Source organism: Thermobia domestica, chromosome 13 (assembly GCF_964235325.1).
Source record: "Thermobia domestica chromosome 13, izTheDome1.hap1.1, whole genome shotgun sequence".
In the NCBI taxonomy this organism is placed as follows: Eukaryota; Metazoa; Arthropoda; class Insecta; order Zygentoma; family Lepismatidae; genus Thermobia; species Thermobia domestica.
Genome location: NC_137466.1, coordinates 112,216,154 through 112,243,391, shown reverse-complemented (window position 1 = coordinate 112,243,391; position 27,238 = coordinate 112,216,154). Strand labels below are relative to the sequence as shown.

Here is a 27,238-nt window from a genome sequence, read left to right as displayed (position 1 = left end):
TCTTGCGAATATTCGAAAAGAAACTTCTGTCTTCCGTATTCGCAATCAGGTTATTGCATTACTGCAGTGTTTTCTGAAGTTGTGTGTGTGTACGATATTTTTTATTTTGACAGTTAGCAACACTGGATGTTACATTACTATGAACTTATATATTATTATACGCAAACGATAAATGAAAAAGAAGAAATGAGTTGGGGTCAAAGCCTGAATGGTTAACAGCAGCTGCCGAATGAGCTCACCGGAATCGTGTGCCCAGCGCACCTTTCTTCGTCCTTCCCCCTTCTGTACCCTTACTCTTTTGTCCATTTTGTAATTCTCTCACTCTTTTCCCCCCACCTCAGATCTACTCATAGCATGCTCATCACTTCGTTAAAATATTCGAAAATACTTTTCATGACGAGAAGCACGTGCGTTTGTGGTATTCTTATCGACATTTCAGTAGTGTCCAAATTTGTGAAATATTACGTAATTGAACAAATTAATATTTTCATTGATCCATTCTATTCGATACGAACGAAAACCTAATCGAAATAAAATCAACATTGAATTAATTAGTCTTCTAAATTGTACAGATACGTTACGGAAGCGTGTGTGTGTTTAATACTGTTTCCTCTTGTTTTTCCTCGACTGGAAAAAATTTGAATTCCTCTTGTGAAATACAGCATAGTGTTAGTACGAAGTGGAATTTTGCAAGGTGTAAAAGTCCATTTTTGTTCAGCCCTTTCAAAATCGTTACTCATCTGTCTAAATATTTTTTTTTTTTTTTTTTTTCGTTCTTCTACGAATTCCGTTACCGATTAGTGCCTTCCTGGAATCTCGCAGTCATCCATGCACGAAGGTGAGTAAAATACCTCTCTATTTTTTTTTCTTTCTTTCAAACAATTCAGGTAAAGTGAAAGAAAGAAAACGAAAACGGTTTCTCGCTATCCATTTTCAGGTGACTTGTTGGTCCATTCTATTGAAAATGTTTATTTGTAGCTTTTATACAAGATTTCTTTATTCACGCTAAGAATAGCCTAATTTATGTTGTTAATACGGCTATACTAATATTTGCAGTTTTCTCTTTTAAAGTGTTTCTTATGACTGAATGGTGATCGCACATGCTGTTGAAGCGGATGAGTCTAGATTCAATACCGCCGCGATGGGGGTAAAAATGTTCGGTATTGAACACTCATTGTGATTTCCCTAAACCATTCTCAAAGTTCATCACCCTTATGCCAGGATCATGAGTTAAATACATTGTGTGTTTTCAGGGCTCGTACAATTAAGGGTCAACAGATTAACCGGGAATTTTGCAACATTAAAAATTTCAGCTTCAGTACATAAATTCTAGCATTTATAAGAGGACAAAGCTTACGATATAGTGAGCTCTTGCAGTGGCGATTTGTAAAAATAAGAATTACTCTTTACGGCAAATGTATACGCGCTAAAGGGACACACCCCTATTGTTATTGGATGGGAGAGATTTGAGTGGAAGAATCTGTAAACTTAATTTTCGTATTTCAGAGGTGTGTATATATAATATGGAATGATCGTACGTTATGTATACTTTGGAAGAACACTTAGTTATCGATTTTGAGCTTACGATTGTAAATGATTAGTATAGACCGAACTTTAAAAAAGAGAATGCTTATAACAGCACAGCATAGCAGGAGCAAAGATGGCGAATACTTCACTTACATCCACAAAAATTTAGTTTAATTTTGTGTGTGTTGAAGTTGAGCTTTCGTTTTCAGCACCGAGATCATGTAAGACGTGAACCTACAGTTGAAGGTGGAGCCCGAACCACAAAAAAGCATTCGATTATTTTAATGCTCCTACCAGGAATTGAACCCTCGACCACGTCCACAAAGTGCACTGGACCACTGGGATAAGCAAAATTTAATTATCGGGTGGTTCATAAGCGCCCCCCGTAGCTACATCACTGAATGCATGTTTGTTGCTGCTTTCGTACTTCCCTTCCCGGTATTTCTTTCTCTTGTACACCCAACATTGTCTGCTTAGAGCTAACAATCACATATTCGCATGTATGTATGTCGATTTACAACTTCCCTAACGACAGAGAGTAAGTAGTTGATGTAAGTTGTTAAATGTTGCTTGTTAACAAGAAGCGAAGTCTTAGTAAAAGGCAACAGCGTCAATGAACTGTATCATAATTAGCAGAGCATAATGCGCGGTAAAACCTTTGGTTTATATGGAGTAAGTTATTTTCTATTCAAGTGACAAGTAATCCAATCAGAACAAAGAAATGGATGGCACTCACAATATACAATATAGTATAAGATATAAATTTTAATGGAAACCCGAAGATTCAGGACAGTAGAAGCAAAAGTTCGTTATTGAATCATTTTTTGTGCTAAGAGAACCAAAATAAATATATATAAATAAAAATAAATAAATAAACTTCGTTATATTATCCTTCTCATCCTTCGTTTACTCAAAATATCTTTTTCCTGTCAAGATCAGTTAGAACCCTTATGCAAGCAAAGTTCTTTCCTCAAGACTCGAAGAATTTGTCATGTATCATAGTTATATAGACAGTAGCACAACGGATATTATCCGTATAATATTTTGTTGCAAGGACATATTGAGAAGTTATATGCAGTTAACTTCTTTCATTCATTTACTTAGTAGTGTAAATCAAGGCTCTTTACCCGTCAGACATTTCGGGCCAATTAACATTTCTGTGATGCTCATGGGTCACTAAGCTATACTGATATGTATAACTATTTATTAGTCACGTTTTTATGTGTAGTATTTTTTAATAATTATTTTAGCAGGCCACGGCATAGACACCAATCCTAGAGAGGCCGAGGTTGCCTCTGAAGTTTGCCCCGGGCCTCCGTATTTGTATTAAAATTCTCATTGATGTTAGTTACATGATACCTGATAAATCTGAATGAAGTTATACAGAAATCCGCTGTCCACGACGAAGAGATCAGCAATACATGCATTGAGGACCTCTGGTATAAAATATATTGTCTAGATCGTCTAAAGGAAAGAAAATAAGTACAGGATGAAGTAAAAATTAATGGATGGCTAACTTATAGAAGTAATATTCTTAAATTTTATGTTCAGCGATTAAGTTAGGGTGATTAATTGTGCATCATGGTGTTCTACCATGTCAGTAATTGCACAGACTGAGAAAGAGGGGAGATGGGAAGAACTTGTAAGATGTGAATAGCGTCTCCCACGAGATGGGATTTGAGATCTCAATTACGTTGATAACTTAAACAAAGAAAATTTTTCTTGAAAATATTGCAATAAAGGCAGTGGTGTGCGTAGGTTACAAAATCTAAACCTACTTTCTACAAGATATGGAAACATTAAAAAAAAAAATAAATAAATAAAATAAAAAAAAATAAAAAAATAAAAAAAATGAAAATACAATGTATCAAATTATGCGTATGTTTAATTAATAATATTCTTCAATCCTTTTTATGTAGTGTATATTTACTTAAATTTGCATTGGAGCAAGAAAGAATTATTTGAAAGAAGCATCAATAAATATGAGTGAAAAACAAGAGAGGGAATATGAAAATTAAAACCTAACGTTTGAACCATGAGCAAAATTGTACAATATTATTAGCGTTTAAGGAAAGAGAAACACATATGTACAGAGATGATAGATAATACCAGTCAATAGGTCGTTTGAGCTGAACAAAATTATTTGCGTTTATGTAAAAGCTCATGTGTAGTTTCGAGAAAATATTAATTTGTAAACCTAAAACTTGGCGCTATACGAGAACCTTGTTACTGAGATGAAACTGGTGTTGAAATAAATCATCATTAAAATCTTACTACGACACTAACAAAACAAGAGTACATCGGGCGTGGGAGACCCGAGCTTGGTTCCCAGATGGAGCTAATGGAGTTTGAATCGCACAGTCCACGTTTCATATAGCTTCTGGTTCGAAGTGAGCTAAACCCCAGTCCAACCAATTTACGATAGTACATGTTACAATTAATTAGATATAGTCTAAAATTACTACTCTTACATTTTCGTTAATGTTTAATTGAAATATTGTCCAAATACAAGACACATCACTCGATAGATCATATCGACTTGTACAAAATAACATGTTTGAGGGTAAATTTTTATGTGTAGTATTTGAAAACATCTTCAGAGGGGTCCTACTGGTCAGGGAAGTCAGGGAAAACTCAGGGAAAAAAGACTGGAAATCGAGGAAGGTCAGGAAAATTTTATAAAATATATTTTAACATTATTTGTAAACCAATTTTAGCTTAACCAACCATTAATGATCACAGTACGGAACGTTGCTCGGATTTTTATTGATAAGTGGAAGGTATGTATGAGCAATTAATTATTATTTGTCTCTATAGAATAAATGTCTTCATATATAAATATTCACCGTTATTTGTTCCTATTTATATGTCAACGCCATCCGACACCTGTCATGAAAGTCAGGGAATTTCCTGCGAAAAATCAGGGAGAAATCAGGAAAATAGATTTCTCCAGATCAGTAGGAACCCTGCTTTTAAAAAAATGTGGCGCTAGAATTAGTCCTGCGCAGCCAGAAGCTTCATTTCGAGAAGGGTCCTCCCCCCCTGTTTTAAAAAGTTTGTGTAAGAATTGCTATGTAATTTTTAATAGGTAGTATTTTTTTTTTTTTTCCTTTGACATAAATTTCTGGAGGAGTCTGGACACCCTCGGGTACGTCTATAGCTAGAGAGTATGTCGTTCGTTGCAAATAATGACAATCTTTTATTTTGCTGGAAGAAATTTCTTTACGTATTGTGTATGTAGCAAAATTCTTGTATCAATTTTTATTTGTGTTTGCCTAACAGTAACACACATACTACAGTAAGCGCTCTTTAATCCAGCATTCTATAGTTCCTCGGCATATTCAGTAATCTGGCATCGATCGAGCTGCAAGAATATTCAATTAAATAAATATTCAATGTTTGAATTTAATTTTGTACCCTAATGAATTATAAATAACAATGTTTTAAATCCCAGAGTTGCTAGAGTGACGATGTACTTTGTATAGTAGGCTATTTGTATCGTCTGCACAGGTTCCGTAAAATAAACGTTTTAATCACTTGCATTTTTATCTTGAGTAATTTAGTTTTGGTTTTCCTGTTAAAACTATTGACGTTCGATAATCCAGCACGGTCGTGGTCCCGAAATATGCCGGATTAAGGAGCGCTTAGTGACTTGCACGAAAGAAATGATGAAATGATATCTTTGAGTTTTACGTCCCACGATTATGCCTGCTAGGTTAAAGGAGACGGTGGGGATGAGAAATGAATGACATGGTGGAATGAAGAAAGTGGGAGGAAACGGGAGAACCCCGAGGAAACCCACGCACACGGTGTTTGTCCACTACAAGAAGCAAAAATTAAATTAAGAACTGGACATGGAAAAATCAAGATCAGAGTATCTGGACAACGTGAAAAAAGTCTATCATTTCAAAGAACAAGCATTGAAAAGATAGAACCTATTATCCTTTGATGCTGTCAATTTTTTTAAAGAGAATGATTACTGAATTTTTATTTCTTAAAATGGTCAGCGCAATGAGTTCATATCTTTATTTATAAACAACATAACCTTGAAATGTATGTAGAAATCAGAGATGCCTGGTCACCCTGCATATCACTGTATAGGCCAGATTATAACAATGGTTGTAAATGTATGCTTTATGAAGTGAAGTGACGCAGGGATTCGCCCTGGATTTTCTTTGAAAAAAGGTAGAGAATGCCTAGTCGTCGACCAAGGTAGTCAGAATGGTAGCAGTATTGTGTAGGTCAACTTGAATCAGGAGAAGTAATTTTATAGTTTATTACTGCGTGCAAGTGACTCAGTGGCTGATTCAAGCTGTAGATTCTTTCTCAAGCTTTTTGTTAATTTCCTGTGCTTGCTTTCTTTCTTTCTTTTCTTTCTTTCTTTGGTTATCGTCTTTTGTTTTGTGAGAAACTTCTGTTTTAATTTTCTGCGTTGCACCTGCTTCCGTTATTCTGAATCACCTACTGTATGTACTCACGTATAAAGTAACATTTCCTTGTTACAGAAATGTGACAAGGACACTATAAGTTTTATATAAGCAGTGAATTCTCTCATGACTCGCCTTCTACGCTGGAGACTCGGGTTCGATTTTAGTTGAATAAACGCTGGATCCCAGAGAAGAACGGAATTCAACCAGGGTCTTCCTCACCCCACCTTCGTTCATTCGCTCACTAAAATATAAAATGAGAAGTCTTATCTACCAATGAACAGAAAAATAGTTGTAAATTATGGCAATGATGTTATGTTCATATGTAAATCACATTTTAAGATTGTCCCCAAAAACATCAGAGAATAAACAAATCCTGCGAAATCAAGGGGGAAATTCGATTTCGATCACACGTTAAGCTGTACGTCTCATATAGCCTCGGTGCTATACTCCAACCAACCAACCATAAATGTAACTCGCACATTGTTAAGCTTTCAAAACGTCAATAGCTCACTCTCTCTTGCCCTACGATGCTGCTTCAAACCTAAAATTCTGTGGCTTTACTGTTAATCGAAACAGGGACTTGCAGGTCAAAGGCAACCCTAACATTGTGGGAGCAGTATGTAGTAGAGGAGTGGACAAAACACAAGCCTAATTAATATATATCCTAGTGAAATAAAGTGTATGTTCCTGCTGAAGGGATAACATCTCCATTTCTAAAGCCTTTTACCACGTCCTAAGGATATGCTGAAACGTGGATAAACAGTCAGTTTCAAATACGTCACACTCTTTCAAACAAATGAACGTAAGTGTCTAAATGTAATTGCAATTTTCTGTTCAATGTTCAATGCTGTTCTATGTGAACAACAATCTGTTCAACAATTTCCACAAACGTTCAATATGCCCACCTTTAGACAGTGATTTATCCAGAAATTTGAACTTAAGGGGGGTGTTCAAAAAATTTGGGGGGTGCAATCTTGCATTAAAGGTCGTATACTATTATCGTCCTTTTTATTATTATTATTATTATTATTATTATTATTATTATTATTATTATTATTATTATTATTATTATTAACTTTAAACTTCGTTGATGCAACGAACGATTGCATTGGATTTCCTTCCTTAGCCAGAGCCAATTAGCGTCTACTTTCTCATGCTTCGTGTGACGTCGAGATGAAATCGTTGGCAATGGATTGATCAAACGTTGTTCTGACGATCACAGCCGTGTAAAGGTTGATTTCCATTCAATCTTTTGTTGCGTGCTTTGCTTGAAAATTTATCGTATCGAAAGTAAGTTATTTTATTCTATTCCCACTTGAAAACAAGAATTCAACATTTTCATCAAAATAATAAGATTTTTAATATGTTCCCGTACTGACTAAAGGCCCTCCAGCAGTTTGTAGAAAACGTATTTTCTTTAAGCAGAACGGGAATTCGCGTTCTGCCTAATCTTTCAAGACTAGGAATACTGTCCAAGGAGGGATTTCTTCAAGAGAATTTTTCTTTGGTAATTGTAACATATTCTGTAAGAAGAATAACTATTTCTTTAAGTTATATCATAAATTTTAGATGTTATTCTACTTGTTCTTCTCAGAAAAAAAATACTAAATACAGTTCTGTTATTAACAGTGTTATTCATATGTATTTCAGTAAATATGAATGTGATTAAAGAAAGAAAGAAAAAAAAGGCTATCTGCAGAGAAATGGAAAATTCATTGACAGTTGCAAGGGATTGTAGGCATTGTAGTTGCAAGGGTTAGGCATTGTAGTTGAAGATAAAACAAACTTACTTCGGTTTAGTATCAAGTCATTTAACAACAAAATTTTATTCAGTTTTCCAGTAGTTCACCTCCAACATGCTAAGGTTTGCAGTCAGGGCGGTTTTAGGATTTTAATTTTGGGTAGGCTCGCTCCCTCGCGTATGGATACATATGATGCCGTTTTATATATATATATATATATATATATATATATATATATATATATATATATATATATATATATATATATATATATATATATATATATATATATATAATGTATAGACTGGTTATGCTGGAAAATATATTTACTCTGTATTGTATCTTTTAGTGTTTATATATTTTTCAAAATTTTTAGATAGTCCCGTGCCTACCCGGTCTACCCGCTAAAACCACCATTGTTCACAGTACATAAAAGGTGCCACACTTCACATCTCTTCAGATGTTAGAAATAAACTACTGAAAAAGTGAATAAAGCCTTGATGTGAAATAATTTGATATTATACCGAATTAAGTTTATTTTATGTTCGTTTCGGTTACAAGGTCAAACGGCTTTCTTGTAACTAAGTCAATCAATTTTCCATTGCCCGCAGGTATTTTTTTTTAAATCACATTCATCTTTACCATCATGGACTAGCAACGCTGATCCGGGATTAGCTGACTGTATTGCCCGTACTCGACTTATCGTCCTTCGTTCCCTTACTCCATGTGAGAAGTGCGTGGCGTGTGCCTTTTTGTTCATATATCGATACGAGGCTTACTAAAAAATTCACCGCCCAGGGCCCACCGGGAAATTTCTCGGTTTCCCGCCTGGCCAGTACGGCCCTGCTGTTCAGAGTGGATAGTTGCGAAAACCTGCGCTGAATACACGTCTTCAAAACGGACCATAGGTGTTCACGTCTGGCGATTGGGCAGACCATAAGAGCTGTTCAGCTTCATCTGACGCTCTTCAAATCACACCACATCATCTCTAATTATGTGAATGGGTGCATTATCATCCTAAAATATGGCGTCATTACCCGGAAACAACACCTGTGCTATATGATGTACACGTTCCTTATAAACTGGCGACATAATCAGTAAGCGTCAGCATAGGACCACTGAAAACCAGATATTGCGGCTCGTAGGTCCACGGAACTGCCAGCATGTTTCACGATTAGGCGGAGACATTGCGGATCATACGCTCCATTGGGCGCCCACAACACACACACACACACACACACACACACGCGCGGCCATGGTTTGGAATAAGGTGAATAATGACTCATACGATCATATCTCTCGTTTCCAATCATCTGTGATCTATGTTGTATTGGCGTCGCGCTAAATCCTGATGGTCTCTTATTAGCGGTTGCGTTCGTGCTACTAGGCCCACAAGTCCATGTCATGTAACTCGCAGCGAACTGTGGGTGTCGACTCAGGCTGTGGAAGATTCTGCTTGAGTTCCTTGCACTGCAGTTACACGACGATTGTAAGTTGTCAGTCCACTTTAACTCGGCACTGTTCTTCGCCGATGTGATTTTGCTGAGGGTTTTGTAAGCCATCACCGTCCAAGGTTTGAAGAAAAGTTTAAAAAACAACCAATCAACCTGGAGCCATGTGGATTAAATTGTTTATTTCCGGTTTATTTTTAAAATTATTTTTTGGGGGAGATAGGGGTAAAATGTTAAAATCTGATTTATGTACGAGGTTGGGGAGCAAATCATTGCAACCCGGTAGTATTTCGACAATCGAAGACTGTATTAAAACTGTGTTGGGTAGGAATCATGAAAATAAACCCAAGCAACCCTGTGACATACACCTGTATTAATGTATATGTTACGAAAACTCGTCTCATTATTATAAACCCTCAAAATATGTCATGACAACCAGTAATATTGAACGATATGCAAATGTAGATGGAAAATGCAGACTGCGGAAGAAAGCCTGACACCATTAATTTATCGTCTGATCAATAGATGGCTCTGTGTATTCTACTGGATGAAAACGAGACAATCGGAAAACAGTTGTGACTCAGTAGTGGTATAAAATGGAAGTGAATTGTTGTCCTCATGGTCCCAGAGTGGTACAGCGATCGTACATCAAAGTGACCGTTCTCCGGGAGAGAAGTGCAAGTGTCACTAAGAATTTGTGGAAACGTAGTGAATAATGCTCTGCCATATGGACCTGCCACAAGATAGCTAGCAGATTTTCAACGAGGACGACAAGCAACTAGCGACATGGAACGGTCAGACTGTCGGCTGGTCTGTGAGTATGGAAACCGATATGTACGGTACGTGCCGTGTTGGAATTGTTGTAGAATGAAAAACAATAGACACTGCGTGAATTAGAGACGGAGACTGGGATTGAGAAGCATATCGTTCATAAAATTTTGAGGCAAGATCTGAACCTACGCAAAATTGTATCGAAATGGATTCCATATACCCTCATGGAAGTTCAAAAGTGAACACAGTAAGCAGTCTATTCTGATCACATACTACACAGTGCTATGAGAAGGAAGGAAATTTGTAGTCTTCAAAGATCATCGCCATGGATGAATTCTTAGCTAAGGCGATGGAACCTGAGTTGAAATCGGAGTTCTCAGAGTGGAGACAGGCAGGATCACCACGTAGGCAGAATCCTTTGCCCACACGATTGATGATGATTGTAGCATATTACCCAATGGGAGTACTTGTTTGCACTTCGTTCCTCATGGCCCCAGTCATATCGGTGTACTACAAAGACTTCTTGCAGCGACATCTACGACATACCGTTAGAGAGGAGCATCCTGATCTACTGAGCAATAATGCAAAGCCAAAGGCGGCGGCTTGTGTACGGGATCTACTGTACCGATAGAGATCGGAAGAGTTGGAACACCCAGCGCATTCACCGGATTTGTCACTTGGTGATTTTGACCTCGTATACAAAGTGAAGAAACCACTGTGTAGTAGATATGCGGAAGTCTGGACATCAAAAATACTGTGCGCCAACAGATCATCCGCTTTAGGCATGGTGAAAAGAATGGTGGTGCCAATGGTATTCGTGTTTCCCATCAATAAATGTGGACAATGCGTGGAATTGTTTTGAAAGTTTATCATAATCGGACAAGTTTTTGTCACATCGAAGACAACTTGTTGTGTACAGTGCGGGAGATTATTTTGAGGGTTTATCATAATTAAACAAGTTTCTGTAACATGTACATAAATACATGTTTATGTCACAGGATTGCTTGGATGTTCCATCATGATTTCGACTATAAATATCCGTTATGGATACTCTTTCAGTTGTGTATAACAAATTTTTAATACATCCTTCGATTGCCAAAATACTACTGGGTTGCCATGATTTATCTATTGCTCACGTATGAAGATAACATCATTGTCATGATTTACAACTATATTCTGTTCACTGGTAGGTAAAGACTTCAAGATCTTTCTTTTTTCTATTCTAATGAGTGGATGAATGCAGGTGGGGCGAGGGAGGCGGAGTTTGAATTCCGTTCGTCTCTGGTGTTTGTCGTTTATTTATTTATTTATTTATTTATTGAAGTTCAGCGTCCTTTTTTGAGAAGGCTATGACACGTGGACTTAAGTTTGTTTTCAAATGCCAATGTGCTCTAATCCGAAATCGAACTCGGGACCACGTGCACAAAAGGCGCGCGCGCTAGACTAGTGAGAAAGGATGTTCAGCGTTTGAATGAATGAGGAAATCAGTATTTTGGTTTGTAAAAGAGAGAAAAAAACTGGTTATTCCTCACCACCAAACTTAGTACATGTTTGCAAAGGAAGTTGACACCCATATTTATTTTCCTTTCATGCATTTGTACATTTTCTAACATGTACTTTTGCGGCCTTTTACAAAAGTAAAGATCAATGTGTGTAGTTTAATAAAGACTAACATCAATTAACCGCTTCATTGGGTTAAATTAAGAAAAAATAGTAATATGTTTCGTCAGTCAGTCACTTTTTATTATTACTAAGCGCTCCTTGATATTGGTCATTTTCGATTATTTTTATATATCCCCTCTTCTCCCCATGTTGCGGGCCACGGCATCGGAAGTGTTATTCATTTCAGCGACCTCAAAAACTACAGATTCGTCACTAATATCGGTCATTTTCGATCATTTGTAAATGTCTTTCCCCTCCTTTAAGTTACATCGTCAAAGTGATGGTCTATGACAAAAGTCCTCATGTTCGAACTTCATGTAGGTTGAAAATTTGATCGAGATCGGTTCGGTGGTTAAAGAGTTAAGTTTTATTTATTGTTATATATCTCCCCCTCCTACCTCCTTCCCTAAGTTCTAACGTCAAAGTGAATAGATAACTACCATCTCAGGCCCGAACCCAAGGGCGCCGATTTTTCTAACTTGCGTGGGGGGGGGGGGGGGCATTCGAATGCAGAAGGCATATATGATAATTTTAAGACAAATTGAATTCAAATTATGCCAAATATGGCATATTCATCAATTCAATGCGTGGGCTCACATGAGTTTTGGGTAAGCCCCCCCAGGATCGGCGCCCTTGCCCGAACCTTATCTATATTCAGTGGTGCTACTCTAATTTTTTAACAACCGGTTCTCTCTCTCTCTCTCTCTCTCTCTCCATATATATAAATAAGGCATATTCCAAAAGTAAGGGCCTCGTACGCCGTAACACAATTTCACGCATGCAGCGCCAACGACGGACTATTGACGAATCCACTGCAGTGGTTGTCTTGAGTCAGTAGGAGTTTGACAGATCGCAATGGCGGCGAGAATTTTTTCTACCGCTAGTTGTGAATTGTGCGGTGTGATACGATTTTTGCTTGCAATTGGAACTTCTGCTGCTGATAACCATCGGAAATTATGCTTAGTGTGTGAACCTACATTAATGAGTGCAGGAAAGGTTCGGAAATAGTATTGCGAGTTTCAAAATGGTCATACCAACATGCACGATGAAGACCGAAGTAACAGGTCTAGTGTTCAGACGGATGATCTCGTGGAGCAAGTGAACCAAAAACTGCGAAGTGATCGGCAATTGACGATCAGTGCTCTGGCTCATAACTTTCCCCACGTTGCAAGAACCACCATCTACAGGATTGTCATAGAAACACTTGGATATCACAAGTTGAGTGCAAGGTGGGTACCGAAAATGCACACGGACCAACACAAAGAACAACAAATGTGCAGTGCCCCACAGTTTTTGGATCGCTATCGACAACAGGAAGATGATTTGTTTTTCCACATTGTGACGGGCGACGAGACGTGGATCTCGTACACCAACGTCGAATCCAAACTATAGTCCATGCAGGGCGCTATTCAGGTTCCCCCAGACCAAAAAAGTTTAAGCAATCGCCGCATTCGAGTCGCAAACTGATGGCTTCCGTCTTTTGGGACGACAAGGGTGTTGTGTTGGTTGATTTCTTGGAACGTTTGACAACAGTTACAGCTGACGTGTACTGCCACACGCTCACCAAAGTGTGACGTGCGACTCAAAATCGATGCCGCGGGAAACTCGTCCGGAATCATCCTCATTCACGACAACGCGCGTCCTCATACCGCTGCCGTCGTCGAGAAGATGATTCAAGATTTTCGTTAGGACCTATTTGACCACCCTCCATACAGTCCCGACCTTGCCCCCAACGATTACTTCCTCTTCTTGCATTTGAAACGATGGCTTGGAGGACAACGGTTTGAAACCGACGAGAATTTCAAGACTGCCTTTGCCAACTGGTTCCAATTCCAGGTGGCAAACCTCTATTCAGAGGGTTTACGGAAGATGGTACAGCGTTACCAACAGTGTTTGGAACGGCATGGTGATCATGTGGAAAAGTGAAGTAGCGCCGTAGGAACTTATTTCTGGCAATAAAACCCGTTCTGCACGAGCGTTTTTTTTTTTTTAAATCATTAAACGGTCCTTACTTTTGTAATACCCATCGTGTGGGTATATATAGGGTGTCCCACCAGGAAAGGGCCATGTTTTGAGGAATGACAATATGGGTCATGACAAGCAATCGTTCGAGATATCGATGAAAAGACCAATATTTCGTACACATTGTTTCGAAGACACATATCTCCGGAACTAATGAAGGTATCGGAATCATACACAAACAAATAGGTAGCACACGTAATAGGTATTATATTCGTATCACATTCATTACACTCACAGGTCCCAGTATTTCGGACAAAACTCCAGAATTCGTATTCAAATTTGTCTGCCCATTAAACTGAAATAATTCAAAGTTGCTTGCTTTCACAACAATGCAAGCGAGCGGGAAAATAAAGAGGTGTTTTTACAAAATTGGCTTCTTTCTTTCACTCTTGGCTAGGTCTTGCGTGTGTGTGTTTATGTCTGGGTATAACAAACGGTTTTGCGAACTCGAAATAATTTAACAACCGGTTCTCGCGAACCGGCTGAATAACACCACTGTCTATATTGAAAATTTGATCGAGTTCGGTCAGGTGGTTCAAGAGTGAAGTTACATAGACAGTCACTTTCATTTTTACTTTTTACATATATCTCCTCCTTTCCCTCTGCCTCTTCTTCCCCCTCCTCTACGTTGCACCGTCAAAGATAAATGATAAAAATTATCCCAAGCCCGAACGTCATCTATGTTGAAAATTTGATCGAGATCGGTTGGGTGGTTCAAGAGTTATTCAGTTTTATTTATTTTTATATATCTGTCCCCTCCTCTCCCCGACTCCCTAGGGTCTACCGTCAGTGATATGATAAAAACCACCCCAGGTTAAACTCCATCCATATTGAAAATTTGATTAAGATCGATCCTGTGGTTAAAGCGTAATGAAGTCACAAAGACGGTCACTTTTATTTTTATTCTTTATATATATATATATATATATATCCCTCCCCTCCCTCCTCCTCCTCCTCTAAGTTCTACCGTTAAAGTGATATGATAAAAACCACCTCATATCTAAACCTCATCTATATTGAAAATTTGGTTAAGATCGGTCGGGTGGTTTAAACGTGATGAAGTCACAAAGACAGTCACTTTTATTTTTACTTTTTTTGACATATATATCTCCCCCTCCCCTTCGTTGCACTGTAAAATGAAGAAAACATCCCAGGCCCAAACCTTATCTATTTTGAAAGTTTAATCGAGATCGGTCGGGTGGCTCAAGAGTCAAGTTTTATTCATTTTCATTTATTTCCTCTCCTCCCCTCTTCCTCCCCTAAGATCTACTGTCAAAATGAAATAAAGAACTTCCCAGGTTTGAACTTTATATATGTTGAAAATTCGAGATCATTCGGGTGGTTCAAAAGTAATTAATTCACGAACAGTCATTTTTATTTTTATATTTATTGATTTTTGTATATCTCCCCCTCCCCTACGTTGCTCCGTCAAACTGAAATGATAAGAATCATCCCAGTCCCGAACCTCATCTAAATTGAAAATTTGATCAAGATCGGTCGGGTGGTTCAAAAATTAAGTTTTATTTATTTTTTCTATGCCCCCTTCCTCCCCCTCTCGTAAGTTGTACCGTCAAAGTAAATAGCTAAAAAGACTCCCAGGCCAGAACCGCATCTACTTTGAAAATGTGATCGAGACCGGTCGGGCGGTTCAAGAGATTAAGTCACAAACATAGTCATTTTTACTTCTATAATATAGATTGACGTAAATGTATTTCAAGTAAAATGTGTATAGTTTCCTTTGAAATAATGAATAAAGTAGCGAGTAGAGAAATACTTGAATAAAATATCAGCTATAACAATTAGGGATTATCGGCACATTTTTCTGTGAGGCGGAAATGAAAGCAAGTGGGTAAAATTTCGTCTGGAAATGAAATTTAAGTTAAGTCATGAACTTAATGTCACATTCTTATGATGTTTACGAGTAGGGATACAAATAATTGTTGGAAATGATCATTAAAAAATGGTGGAATGAAAATTTGTGCTTAAACAGGTGGAACCCGAGAAAACTCACAAATACGATGTTCCAAAAACTTACGTGGTCTGGAATCGAATCAGGGGTTCTTCGCATGAGAAATGAGTGCTTTTCCATTAAGCGACGTTTAACCCTTTGGCACATCATGCATTAAAATCGTATTAGTCGGTTACAGGATAACTTTCGTAAAGTGTGTCCAATTGTAATGAAACTTGGTATGTGTATTCCTTGAGAATTCTGGCCGCGGTAGCTCAGTGGTATAACGTTAACCTTTGGTGCGTGAGGTCCTTAGTTCAATCCCAGCTCGCTCCAAGTGAACTTTGTAGTAGACAAACACCGTGTGTGGGGGTTTTCTCGGGGTTTTCCCGTTTCCTCCCACTTATTTCATTCATTTCTCATCATCACCGTCTCGTTTAGCCCAGCTGGCATAACCGTCGGACGTAATAAAATTCAGACTTCATTTCATTTCATTTCTTCGAGAATTCGTAGGTGGAGTAAAAGTATGAATTAGAAGAGAGGTAAATTCAGTCACCGCCTAATTTATGCATAACAATTTGCCATGCTAATTTTGATAAAAATAATTGGATTTTATGAAGTATATCACATAATTTCTTTGATAATTCCGTTATTATCACAGTTTGAAGTTGAAATCAGTCAAGAACAAAGCATGAATGTGCTCGTGCTCCTCTTCTACCAGATCTTAGAAATATGAATTTCGCAAAATTTATTTTTTAAAACATTTTCTGAATCCATCTTATTGAATAAAAAAAAGTTCAAAGTAAAAAAAAAAACTGGGCATATTCCATATTGTTTGATTTGAAATACCTCCAGAGTAAGTTGAGGATCCATTTTTGACTATCAGTATATGTCTCCTGAGTTTGAGAAAAAACGCGAAACTTTTATGTTGTGGACAGTCTTGCCCCCCCTCCGTGGCAAAATCTGTATTGATGTTACTGCTTCGGCGTGATCCAAACTGCTGTGAATAAAAGATCCCATACGATATAACGTGAAGATGTGAAAAAAAATCACCTAACCGCATCGTAACCATCAAGGGTCAGTGGGAACCCCATCGGAAAATGACCATTAGGAAGAACTAGGCGCAGATGGAAGGACAATATTAAGATACAGTACATTACGTGGAAGTAGGAATACGGAGTATAAACTGAATTTAGAGTTTTTTACAGGCATCAGTTAATGATTTTTGAAGTAGGTAGGCCTAGTACGAAAATGAATGAATGAAGACGACTTAAAACACGGATATCATTTCCCCAAGCTCCATCGTACCTTGTAAGTTCTAACATCACAAGAGTAATATCTACTGATTAAATATTGTTTAAATTATGCACATTGTACGTATAAATACATTTTTAGTTGCTGACTGATTTAAATTACTAATTTTTCCTTTCCACTTAAAATTTCAACGACGCACTTTGCGTCATAACCCTGTCCGTTGTGCTCTTTGTATCATCCTATTCTCTTTAAAACAAATGGATTTACTTTCGGTTCGTTCGATTAGGTAATGTGAGTAATTGCTCCATTTCTTCTGTTAAAAGTACGTTGTGTGGCAACACTGCAGGAATAGGAACAATTTACCAGCTGGTGCCGAAAAAAGATGACGCAACCGGAAATTCAACAGCTGCGTGAAAAGTGACCCGCTTTGACAATGATGCATATGTGACCTTCGATAGTAAAAACAAACACTGAATGTGTGGTCGTCTGTCTGAGGGAGGAGCAGTTAGATTGAAACGTCATACGGAGACAAAAGGCTTTATATCCACTTCTGATTCCCAACCTGTTAGAATGTTATTCTGCTGTATGAATTGATTGATAGCGATTCAGTTTACTTTGAAAATATTTGTATAATGACAATTTACACATTGGAAGAGCGGTAGGAGAAAAATGTTTCTTATAAGTATAGAACTTTGGTTTCAGGTATGAGTGACAGTTTTGACGTGCCTCGTATTTGAGGCCCAGTAGGCTTGGTTAGAAAATGGCTCTGTATATGAATGAAAAAAGAAATTATGTGAGACTTGATGGCAAGTATGGGAAAAGGACAGGAAAATATTCACAATTGTAACCAATCTAACGGCTACTAATGTCACCCGGCTCAATTTCAACATTCGAAGAAGGAATTATCATCACCAGTTTATATTCCAAACTAGTAAATATTTGCATCGTCCATTATACTTTTTCGCAAATCTGTAGCCACTAGCAAGTTCTATACGCTCATAACTTTCGAAAGTGAACTTCGCGACGTCGTAAGATGCCATCTGTGTATAAGTCCAGGGTTTTTACTGATCAGGGAAGTCAGGGAAGACTCAGGGAAAATGATTGGAAATCAGGAAAACTCAGAGAAATTTTATAAAATATATTTTTTCTAACATTTAATTGTACGCCAATTTCAGCTTAGTCAACCATTATAATACCTATTTGGTTTTTATTGCTGTACGTGTGAGCAATTAATTACTATTCGTCTCTATAGAATAAACGTTCTCATATATATATATTCACCGTTATTTATTCCTTAGGTCAAAGTCATCCGACACCTGCCATAAAAGTCAGGGAATTTCCTGCCAAAATTCAGGGAGAAATCAGGGAAATAATTTCTCCAGATCAGTAGGAACCCTGAAGTCAAATAGTACATCCAGTGATGATTTCAGGGGACGGCCCGAGAGGAAATTCAATTCACTAATTTCGTTCTAATTTAGAATTTTTAAATTTTGAAATAATACAGGTTAATAATGGAGTTCCCTGTTCCCATATTTTAAAATAACATTGGCCCGGCGATGGTAGGGTAATTTTTGGCCAAGAAAAACTTTTTTTAAAAAAACATTTCTAATTATACTGTATGTATTTTTAAAATAACTGAGATCATAATGGGTCAAAATGGTACGATCTCTGTCGAGCGTATGTTCAGAAACTTTCCTTTATTGATATGAAAGTATATTATCTTCCATTATTCGGTGTACTAATATACATATTGTGAAGGGGATTTAAAGGGTATCTTCCCCATATGCTCCTCTAGCTGCGGGTACACTTCGAATTATGACTGCACTACGTGTATGTGCTACTAAATATTTTTTGTGATTGGAACACATTAACTGGCTAATTTATAAACATCTAACTCAGAATCATATTAAGTGATCGTCTCGTACATGAAATGGAAGTTTTAATTTCAGGTCCGATAAGTAGGCATTTTACAGTCAAGAAGATAGATGATACATGCAGGTGAATGTTTATGAAAGAGTCAGTGTAATAATAGTAAGTAGGATTGTCACGTGTACACCACTTGAAAGAGTTTGTTTTTTTATAGTGTGATATTTTCTCAATTGTTATTTAATCCAGAAATGTTGGTATATTTATACTACTTCCTGTTTTAGTAGAGACATTAGATCAAAGATGAAATGTATTCTAAGGACGTTTAATTGCAGAAAACAGCTTCTCGCTACCTGTTACTGGTTTCACTCTATAACGATCGTTGAAACCGGAAATGGTTGATTTCTTCCACTTTGAATTTTATTAGACATATTAGAGTAGAGATGGAATAGAGAGTTAAGAGAAAAGATGGTATCTATTAGAACGCTGAATCGATAAAAAAAAAAAAAAAAAAAAAACAGCTTCTCGCTGTTATCGTTTTTGCTCTAAATATTGTAACCGGAAGTTGCAGTGATTTTCATCCACTTTCGGTTTTAGTAAAGAGTTAAGAATGAAGATGAAATGTATTTTTGGGATGCTTAATCAAGTGTAGAAAACAGCTTCTCTCTTATCTATTACTGTTGTTGTTTAACAGTGATCAAGTTAAAACTGAAAATTGTTGATTTATAACACTTTTGATTTGGGTATCTGGTCCTAACTTTTGATCCTAACTTTTGATGATTAATATATATAAAGGTATGTTGGTAAACCAAACTCAATAATAATAATAAAACGAGGTCAAAAACGGAGAACTCGAAAAAAACCCAGTAACAACTGCAATCCGATATATTTGACATCGAACCATGTACCCTTCGTACCAACTCTCTACAGCACTTCCTAAATCATCCGGTCTTCTACATCTTAAACATGCCTTTGGATGACTTGTTAGTTAGTGGTATTTAAAATTATTTTCTGCATCGCTGTAACTTTCATCCTGTTTGCGTTAAATGAATAAAGCAAATAAGTGAGAAACGGTTCCAACATGAATTTCTTATTGCAGTGGCTCAGCTGATTCTATGTTCTTAGTAATTATTTAATAGCTTGTAGTGTTGAGTTAAAAGCAGTAATTTGTCTGTAAAATCACGTACCTGAATTTCTTCAGATTCAGGCAAATTTTTGGCCGTTTACAATCACAAACACCTAGTTTTATCTGGTCGTATGTATAGTATTGCAGGTAAGTAAGATATAGATCTATTACCACTTTTTTTTTTTTTTTTTTAAGTCTAGTTATGTTGCCTTTCGGTTTTCTCGTTACCCATAAAATAGTCTATTAAATGAATCGATTTGATGATAATATGATCGTAAAGCACATCTTAATATGTTGTTTCTTTGGCGTTAATTGGAGGTCGTGATGAGCGCAAGCCATTCTTTTAAACTTCTTTTTAGTAAGAAGATTCTTACTACTTGATATGTTCGTGTAAACCAATCTTAATTTTTAATTAGCTCGTTCAAACAAAACAGTTTTCGTAACGAAACATAACTTCATGCACTAAAATAACAGTAATAATAATAGTAGTAATAAAATAGAGAAAAAATAGATACCAAAAAAAAATTGGACTGTATGTTATCATTACCAATTTTAAAACTAGCTTCAACAGTCACCATTTTGATTAACGAGCTAACTTTATTTTTAACTTCGGTCGAGCGTGACTGAGGTCAGTAAAAAATCCTTTCTTTTTCGTAGCAAATGAAGGGAGGAAATTATAGTTTGCAATGGTGTAATTACTCCGCGTGTATGTTGCAATTAAACGCAAGTTAACAGGTTACACGCTTGGTAACAAGAAATAAATAGTGGATCTATAATTTTTAGTTGCTCACTTTCTTGAACATATGAACTGTTTTCTTTGTTAACATTACTTTTAAGTTTTATAAACATCATTCTTTCCTCGTAAATACTGTATAGTAGAAAGGGGAGGTGGAAGAAATATGAATGTAGGGGAGGCGATCCAGTTTTTTGTGTTGTGTAAGCTGTTCAGCTTCTGCGAAAAGTGAGAACCATGCAGTAATTATTGTAGTGTCTTCCCCCTTTTTTTAAAAGAAGAAAAAATGTAAAAGTACATAGAATTATCTCTTGATTGCCACTAAAAGTAAGATGAATCAGCGGGGATCTCTCTTTTATTTTTTTAATCAGTATAAAATATACTTAGTTGGTTCACAAAGTTGTTCTCCCTTTATACAAAATATCAAGTACTTGTTTAGTGGGTTCCGCTGAATAATGTGCGCCCTATTTTAGAAAGATGAGTTCATTGATTATGGTTATATTGATGTAAAAAAATTATTCGGTTATCTTCGGAAACAGTAAAACAAAAATACCAGGTTCGAGCCCCAATCCAATCTTCGCAATCGAAAAAAAAATGTACAGATGTGTTTTCGTCTTTTAAATGTAATAAGACACGTTGAAATTTTATTAAGTATAGAAAAAAGTAACATTAATTGAAATACACAATAATATAGTATTTCGAATTTTGAAACTATGTATACATGTGAGCACATGTTTTTGTCACCTACATTTCCATACGTTTATGTGTTCAATAGTTGTCATTCTGTAGCGTCACACTTAATTTCAAAATGTATAAGAACTGAGGAGGAAAACTTAAACTAAGAAGGATCCATATTCAGGAACTAGTTGATTAACGTGCGTTTTTATTTCGTTGAATAAATGGTAGTCTTACTTATTAAAATTAAAATATTATTTTGGACAGGAAGTTTTTATTTATCGTAGTACACGAGGATAATTCCAAAAATAAGGTCTCCAAAGCATTGGGGACGTAGGGAAGCTGTTCGTGCTGCTGTTGGCAACAATAGTGTGTTTATTGTTTCCTCCACTCCCCAACAAGCCTGTGCATAGCACGCACCTCGCTGGAGCACTCAATCTTGTCTTGAGAGCCATTTGAAATGGAGCTCCCGCTTGACGCTACCGCCAAATACGAATTTGATGCAGTTATTCAGTTTTTGAACGCAGAGACGTTAAACCATTTGAAATTTATCGCCAATTGACGGCAGTGTATGATGAGTCGTGCATGAATGTCAAAAACGTCCGCAAGATGTGTGGGAACATTGTAGATTGTCATACTGAAATTCTCTACGAAGAAAGGAGCGAGAGACCGTCAATTTCTGACGAGAGTCGTAAAGGTCGAGCAAACCAGTGACTATAGTCCGCGTCACCCAATAAGCTCGCAGTGCGCTGATACCAAACCTTCAGTGAGGAATTTAGTCTTTTGTAATTGTTTTTGTTCATATTTATGGTCATTTACGAATGATTAGATACCTCAGTGAAGGTTTGGCAACAGCGCACTACAACATTATTGGTTGACGCCATACGCCAATTCGAGTGACGGACAATAGCATCAGTCTTAAGTTGAAAGAACATTTGGCCGGAATGTGCTTCAGCAACGACGACAAAGTAAAAGTTCATTCAACACTTAGCGGCCAGATGCTATGACTTACGCATACTGTCACAGCACCTACTAAAATGCATCGACTGAAATGATGACTATGTAGAAAAGTAGATAAACGTACGAGCTTTTTTAAAATGATGTAAGCTTTTTTAAAATGATGTAAATGTTATTGAAAATAATTACTTTCATATATAGCTATTTAAATGTCTGTTGAGATGCTTATATATAATATCCAAATATTCAAGTTTCAGAATCCTGCGGCACTTCCGCAGTTGGTGAGTACTTCAAATTATATGCCTCTAGCCAAATTCCCTGTATAAAAATTGTTGCGTGAGTACCTTAGGATTCTAAAACATGTATTTTTGGATAACCCACGTATTAGTTCCTAAGTGAAGTTATGACCCGACTACGGTAGGTCCCATAGTTTTGAAGCCAAGGACTTTCAAAGTTCATTTTTTCATGTTTTTGGCAGCCTATAACTCAGAAAGGAAGCATTTGTGCGCCCAGGATGGTCTATACTTTGTCTTATCTTGGTATCAGGAATCACCAACCAAACGTTCTCAGTCTTGTTTTGAAACACCCTGTATATATATAAAATATTATTTAAGTTTTATGTTTTAACGCTAATGTTCAATACTTTTGTCATTTCAGACATGAGGTGGCGATTGTGATCTGTATCACGTGACATGTCAGGAAGGTCACGTGTCGGTGCACGATGCCCGGTTCCTCCAGCGCCGGAGAAGCTGTTGCAGGGAGCTCCAAATCAGACCTTTTCAGGGACCCCGGCAACTATCAAGAGGTCTCACTTATCGGCAATGGTAAGTAAAGTAACAAGTCCTCTGCATAGTTTTCTCCGGTATAAGCCAGTATTTAGTAAGACAGTGTTTGAGATCTTCGGTACAAGGCGGTATTTAGTAAGACAATGCTTGAAAAGCACTGTTTATATTGTTGAGCAACTCGTCGACAAAGCGAGGGATGCTGGAAAATATAAAAGAAATTAGGTAGTGTCTTTATTTTTCGAACTATTCACCCCCCAAGAATGATGTATTTTTGCGTACATTCAAACCAGTTGAAAGTGTTTTTCCACTCTGAGACTGCTACCTCAAAAATTACTCTTCATGACAGCAGTCTCAGTAGACACAAATCCCTAACCACTCATATTTTTTATTGTGAGAACGAAAAGATGTCATTGGGTGATAAATGGGTTAAGTAAGTACATTGAGGCATGAATCCAACTTTTACTGAAAAAATCAACGGTTTAGTGCAGAGTGGGAATTGGCGTTCTCGTAGTGAAAAGAACAATGCAATGGTTTTGCTTTGTTTTACGCAATTCATTGCTTAGACCTCTGGCAAAAAAATTGTAGACCACTCAGCGTTTACAGTTCTTCGATCTTCTAAAGCTATGATGATATTTATGCGGTATACCCGAAGAAACAACCAATCATTTGGTTGGCAGCACTTCTCGAACGAACAACTTTTGTTGCTTTCGATTCACTTTGAAATACTTTAACAGTATAATGCTGTTAGTTCCAGGTTCGTATGAATAGATCCGAGTTTCGTCCCCTGTAACGATGTAGTACACCAAATTTGACTTATTATTTCTTTACGCCAATTGATACAAGCCTGTTTTTGGGCTTCGATCAAGTTGTGGGGGATCCAACGGCCTTAAAATTTACCCAGATGACCTGCATCTTTTTCATGTCAGTGTGAAAGAGTTTCTGAATCTCTCAGTATGTCACATGCTAATCTCTTTCAATAATTTCGCGCACAGCATCAACATTCCTGGGTAACAACAGACGTGGATGGACGCCCTTCACAAAGATTATCACTGAGAAATATGCGACTATGCTGGAATTTGGAAAACCAATTGTACACAGTCCTATTGGGTAGTGCTTCATCCCCAAAAGTCAAGTGAAGTCGCTTGGTGCATTGTTTGATGTAATCGAAATTAAACTATGAGGTGGTATGAAAAAAATTTGAGACTAGTTCTGTTTGCAAGAAAGTACTTTATTTATCACATTTACACAATGTTACCATCAAAATAGTCATCTTGTACAGCAATACAACGCTCCCAGCCAGTCCTGGAAATCTTTTTTCGGATCATGTGAAGTACTTGCTGCGATTCGCACTGGAACTATTCAATGGTGTCCAATTGGCGACTTTTGAGCTGGATCTTCAGCTTTGGGAAGATGGCGAAGTCCGCAGAAGTCAAATCTGGCGAGTAGGATGGATGCGGAAGTTCGACCATCTTGTATTTGGTGAGAAACATGTGAGGAGTGTACAGTGACATTGTCGTCGTGAAGCAGCCAGTTTATCGCGCGGCACAGATCTAGTAGCTTTCGCCGAATGTCCTCTCTTAGACGCCTTAAAACCTGGCAGTAGAACTTGCTATTGACAATCTGGTCCTTAAGGACAAATTTGTGTTGCACAATACCGCGAATGTCGGAAAAGACGATGAGCATGCATGGTCGAGCTGCGAACTCGTCTTTTTGGTTGTGGAGATTATAGGCTCTTTCACTGTGAAGAATGTTGCTTTGTCTCATGGCCATACCCATACACCCAAATTTCGTCACCGGCAATGGTCCTCGACATGAAGGACAGGTCATCCACGGCACGCTGACAGAGTTCTTTGCAGATTCTGACGTAGTGTTCCTTCTGCTCCTGAGTCATCAGTCGGGAGACGAACTTGGCAGCAACGCGACGCATGTTCAAATCACACGCGCAGTAAATACCTACACTGTTCCGTATGACACACCAACAATGGCACCGGTGTTGTGGTGTTGTTCTCCGACAATCCTCATGTACAAGTTGCCGAATGTCGACATTTTCGGGAGTTGTGCTCGTTGAAAGTCGTTCTGATCTGTCGTCTTCCACTGATGTTCTTCCGCTCTTGAAGCGCGCGTGCCACTCAAAACACCTCGAATAATACTTGAACCAGATATATTATGTCGAGATTATAAGCAAAGCATTTGATTCCTCAAATGACTCACTTGTTTGCATATAATAGCGAACAGTTTTAATATACAGTTTATGACACACTAGCAGCGTTCACCCCGCTTCGCTGGGGTCACCCCGGAACGCAATAAACTTTGTTACTTAGATAATTTTTACTTTTTCGCTTTCAAGTGATATGATAAAAACCATAGAAGATTGCAGTAAATGTTAACATTATATCGCCTGTCATTTATGTTAACCCGCCGAGTGACACGGTCATGTGGGTTGCATATAAATACGGTTAGATTTAGCTATGATGAGCTAACAAAGGATTTCTACGTTATGGACACTTGAATGGTCAATTATCTCAAGACACTGGTAATTGAAAATTAAAGTGATATGATAAAAACCATCTAGGGTCCAAATCTTAATAACCCCCCAAAAATGAAAGAAATTGGTTCAGCCGTATTAGCGTGATGAGCTAACAAAGGATTTGTACGTTCTCTTTTATATATATAGATTACTAAAGCTCATTGCAAACTATCTTTCTGACAAAACAACGTGTAATCATTTCAATTGATTTATCCATCCACCTTTCTTAAAAAAAATTAAAAAAAAAAAAAATGGTGTTCTACAAGAGTGTGTCCTCGCTCCCTTTTTTCATAAAGGACCTTTCCGATTATCTTCATACTACATCTAGTAACATTCTCCTGTTTGGTGATGATTGCAAACTCTTCAGATAAATCTCTACACATCAAGATTTCATTAACCTTCAAAATGATCTCTCATGTCTTGCTTCTTGCTATGAAACTTGACATTTTAAGTTAAATTTTAATAAATACACATCTTTTATATATAATTTATTTGAGGAAAAATCGTATTAAAACAAAACTGCACTGTTGGCATTATAGTTGTTCAAAATGTACAGCCACATAATGATCTTTGTGTTATCTGATGACATGTTTTCTTTCAGTAAACATTGCTACTGTAACGAAAAAAAAGGGGAGATGTCAGGAATGTTGCACAGATTTACAGAAATTCAAATTACCTACTTATTACAAGGCCTTGATTTCTCCTGTAGTGGAATTCTATTTGTCTATTTCGTCTACGGCTTCTTCCACACATCTTTCCAACCTAGTCCTCTCAACTACTTTTTAGCTATTGTTAGTCACAAAGTACCAGACCGCGTCGATCAATTAATGAAACTATCATGAGAATACTCAATATAGGGCTGTATACTACTCTCGCAAAAGAGCTGATATTTTGTTTTTCATAAAATAGCAAATGGGAAATTAAATTGTCATTCTTACTTCGTACAAGTAATTGCAGAGTATCCATTCGCACAACATGGAATTCGAATCCGTGCCATGTTTCGAAACCTAGACTTGCAACAGTCCAAAGGTCGCACATTTCATCAGAATTCCACTTACAGTAGATATCTTTACCTCTAAAAGAAGTTTGCGACTTGCTTTGTGTAAAATTGTTATAAATATTTAGTTTTTATTATTATTATTATTAATATTATTATTATTATTTATTTTATTTTATTTTGCATTATTGTCTACATGTTTCAGTGTAAAATGGCCAACGTACTGTATCTGGAACTGTACATACAAGTAACAAAAATAAAAACTCATTGCCCGAAAGTGGTCACGAGATATTTTCATTTCACACACAAAACTATTTCTTGAAAACTGCTGTGAAAATTAAACGAATGGCCTAAATAAACAATCGAAGATAATTTAAACATAGAAAGGTGCACTCTTCCGAGTTTTATATTAGTGGAGCACTAGCTCCACTGTGAGCAGAAACCTTTCCACCAACTCTCGTATGACATCAAAATTTATTTCAACGGGAACCGGAATTTTTGTTGTGAGGAAAATTTGTTGTACGGAAAGTTCAATGTAAGGGTAATCGCTGTACACATTAATGAATGAAATTCACTAGTAATGCAATACCAAAAGCAGAAAATGAGAAAAAAAATAAAGGGAAGTTTTTATGTAGCGTGTATATTATGAAAAGGATTAACAAAGAGATCACTAGATCTGGTATTGATAACCATCGTAGCTCTTGTGTACAATATATTCGTCGAAGTTGGGACCAAGTTAAATTGCGTTTTCTTCTCGAATTCAAA

At 37.1% G+C, this 27,238-nt stretch overlaps 1 protein-coding gene across 8 annotated transcripts in view; it reads left to right on the top strand.

The window, feature by feature from the left end:
* Cdk4 (Cyclin-dependent kinase 4) overlaps positions 1 to 27,238 on the top strand; it is a 326,852-nt gene that overhangs the window by 123,264 nt on the left and 176,350 nt on the right. For 7 of the 8 annotated variants that reach the window (XM_081736280.1, XM_081736276.1, XM_081736281.1 and 4 more), the window contains one exon: positions 22,822 to 22,988. In XM_081736280.1, coding sequence (XP_081592406.1) covers positions 22,886 to 22,988 — 103 coding nt within the window. In that variant the 5' untranslated portion in view covers positions 22,822 to 22,885. Of the gene's footprint in view, positions 1 to 382; positions 839 to 22,821; positions 22,989 to 27,238 lie in introns of those variants that run through there. The other variant, XM_081736282.1, reaches the window with a different exon arrangement.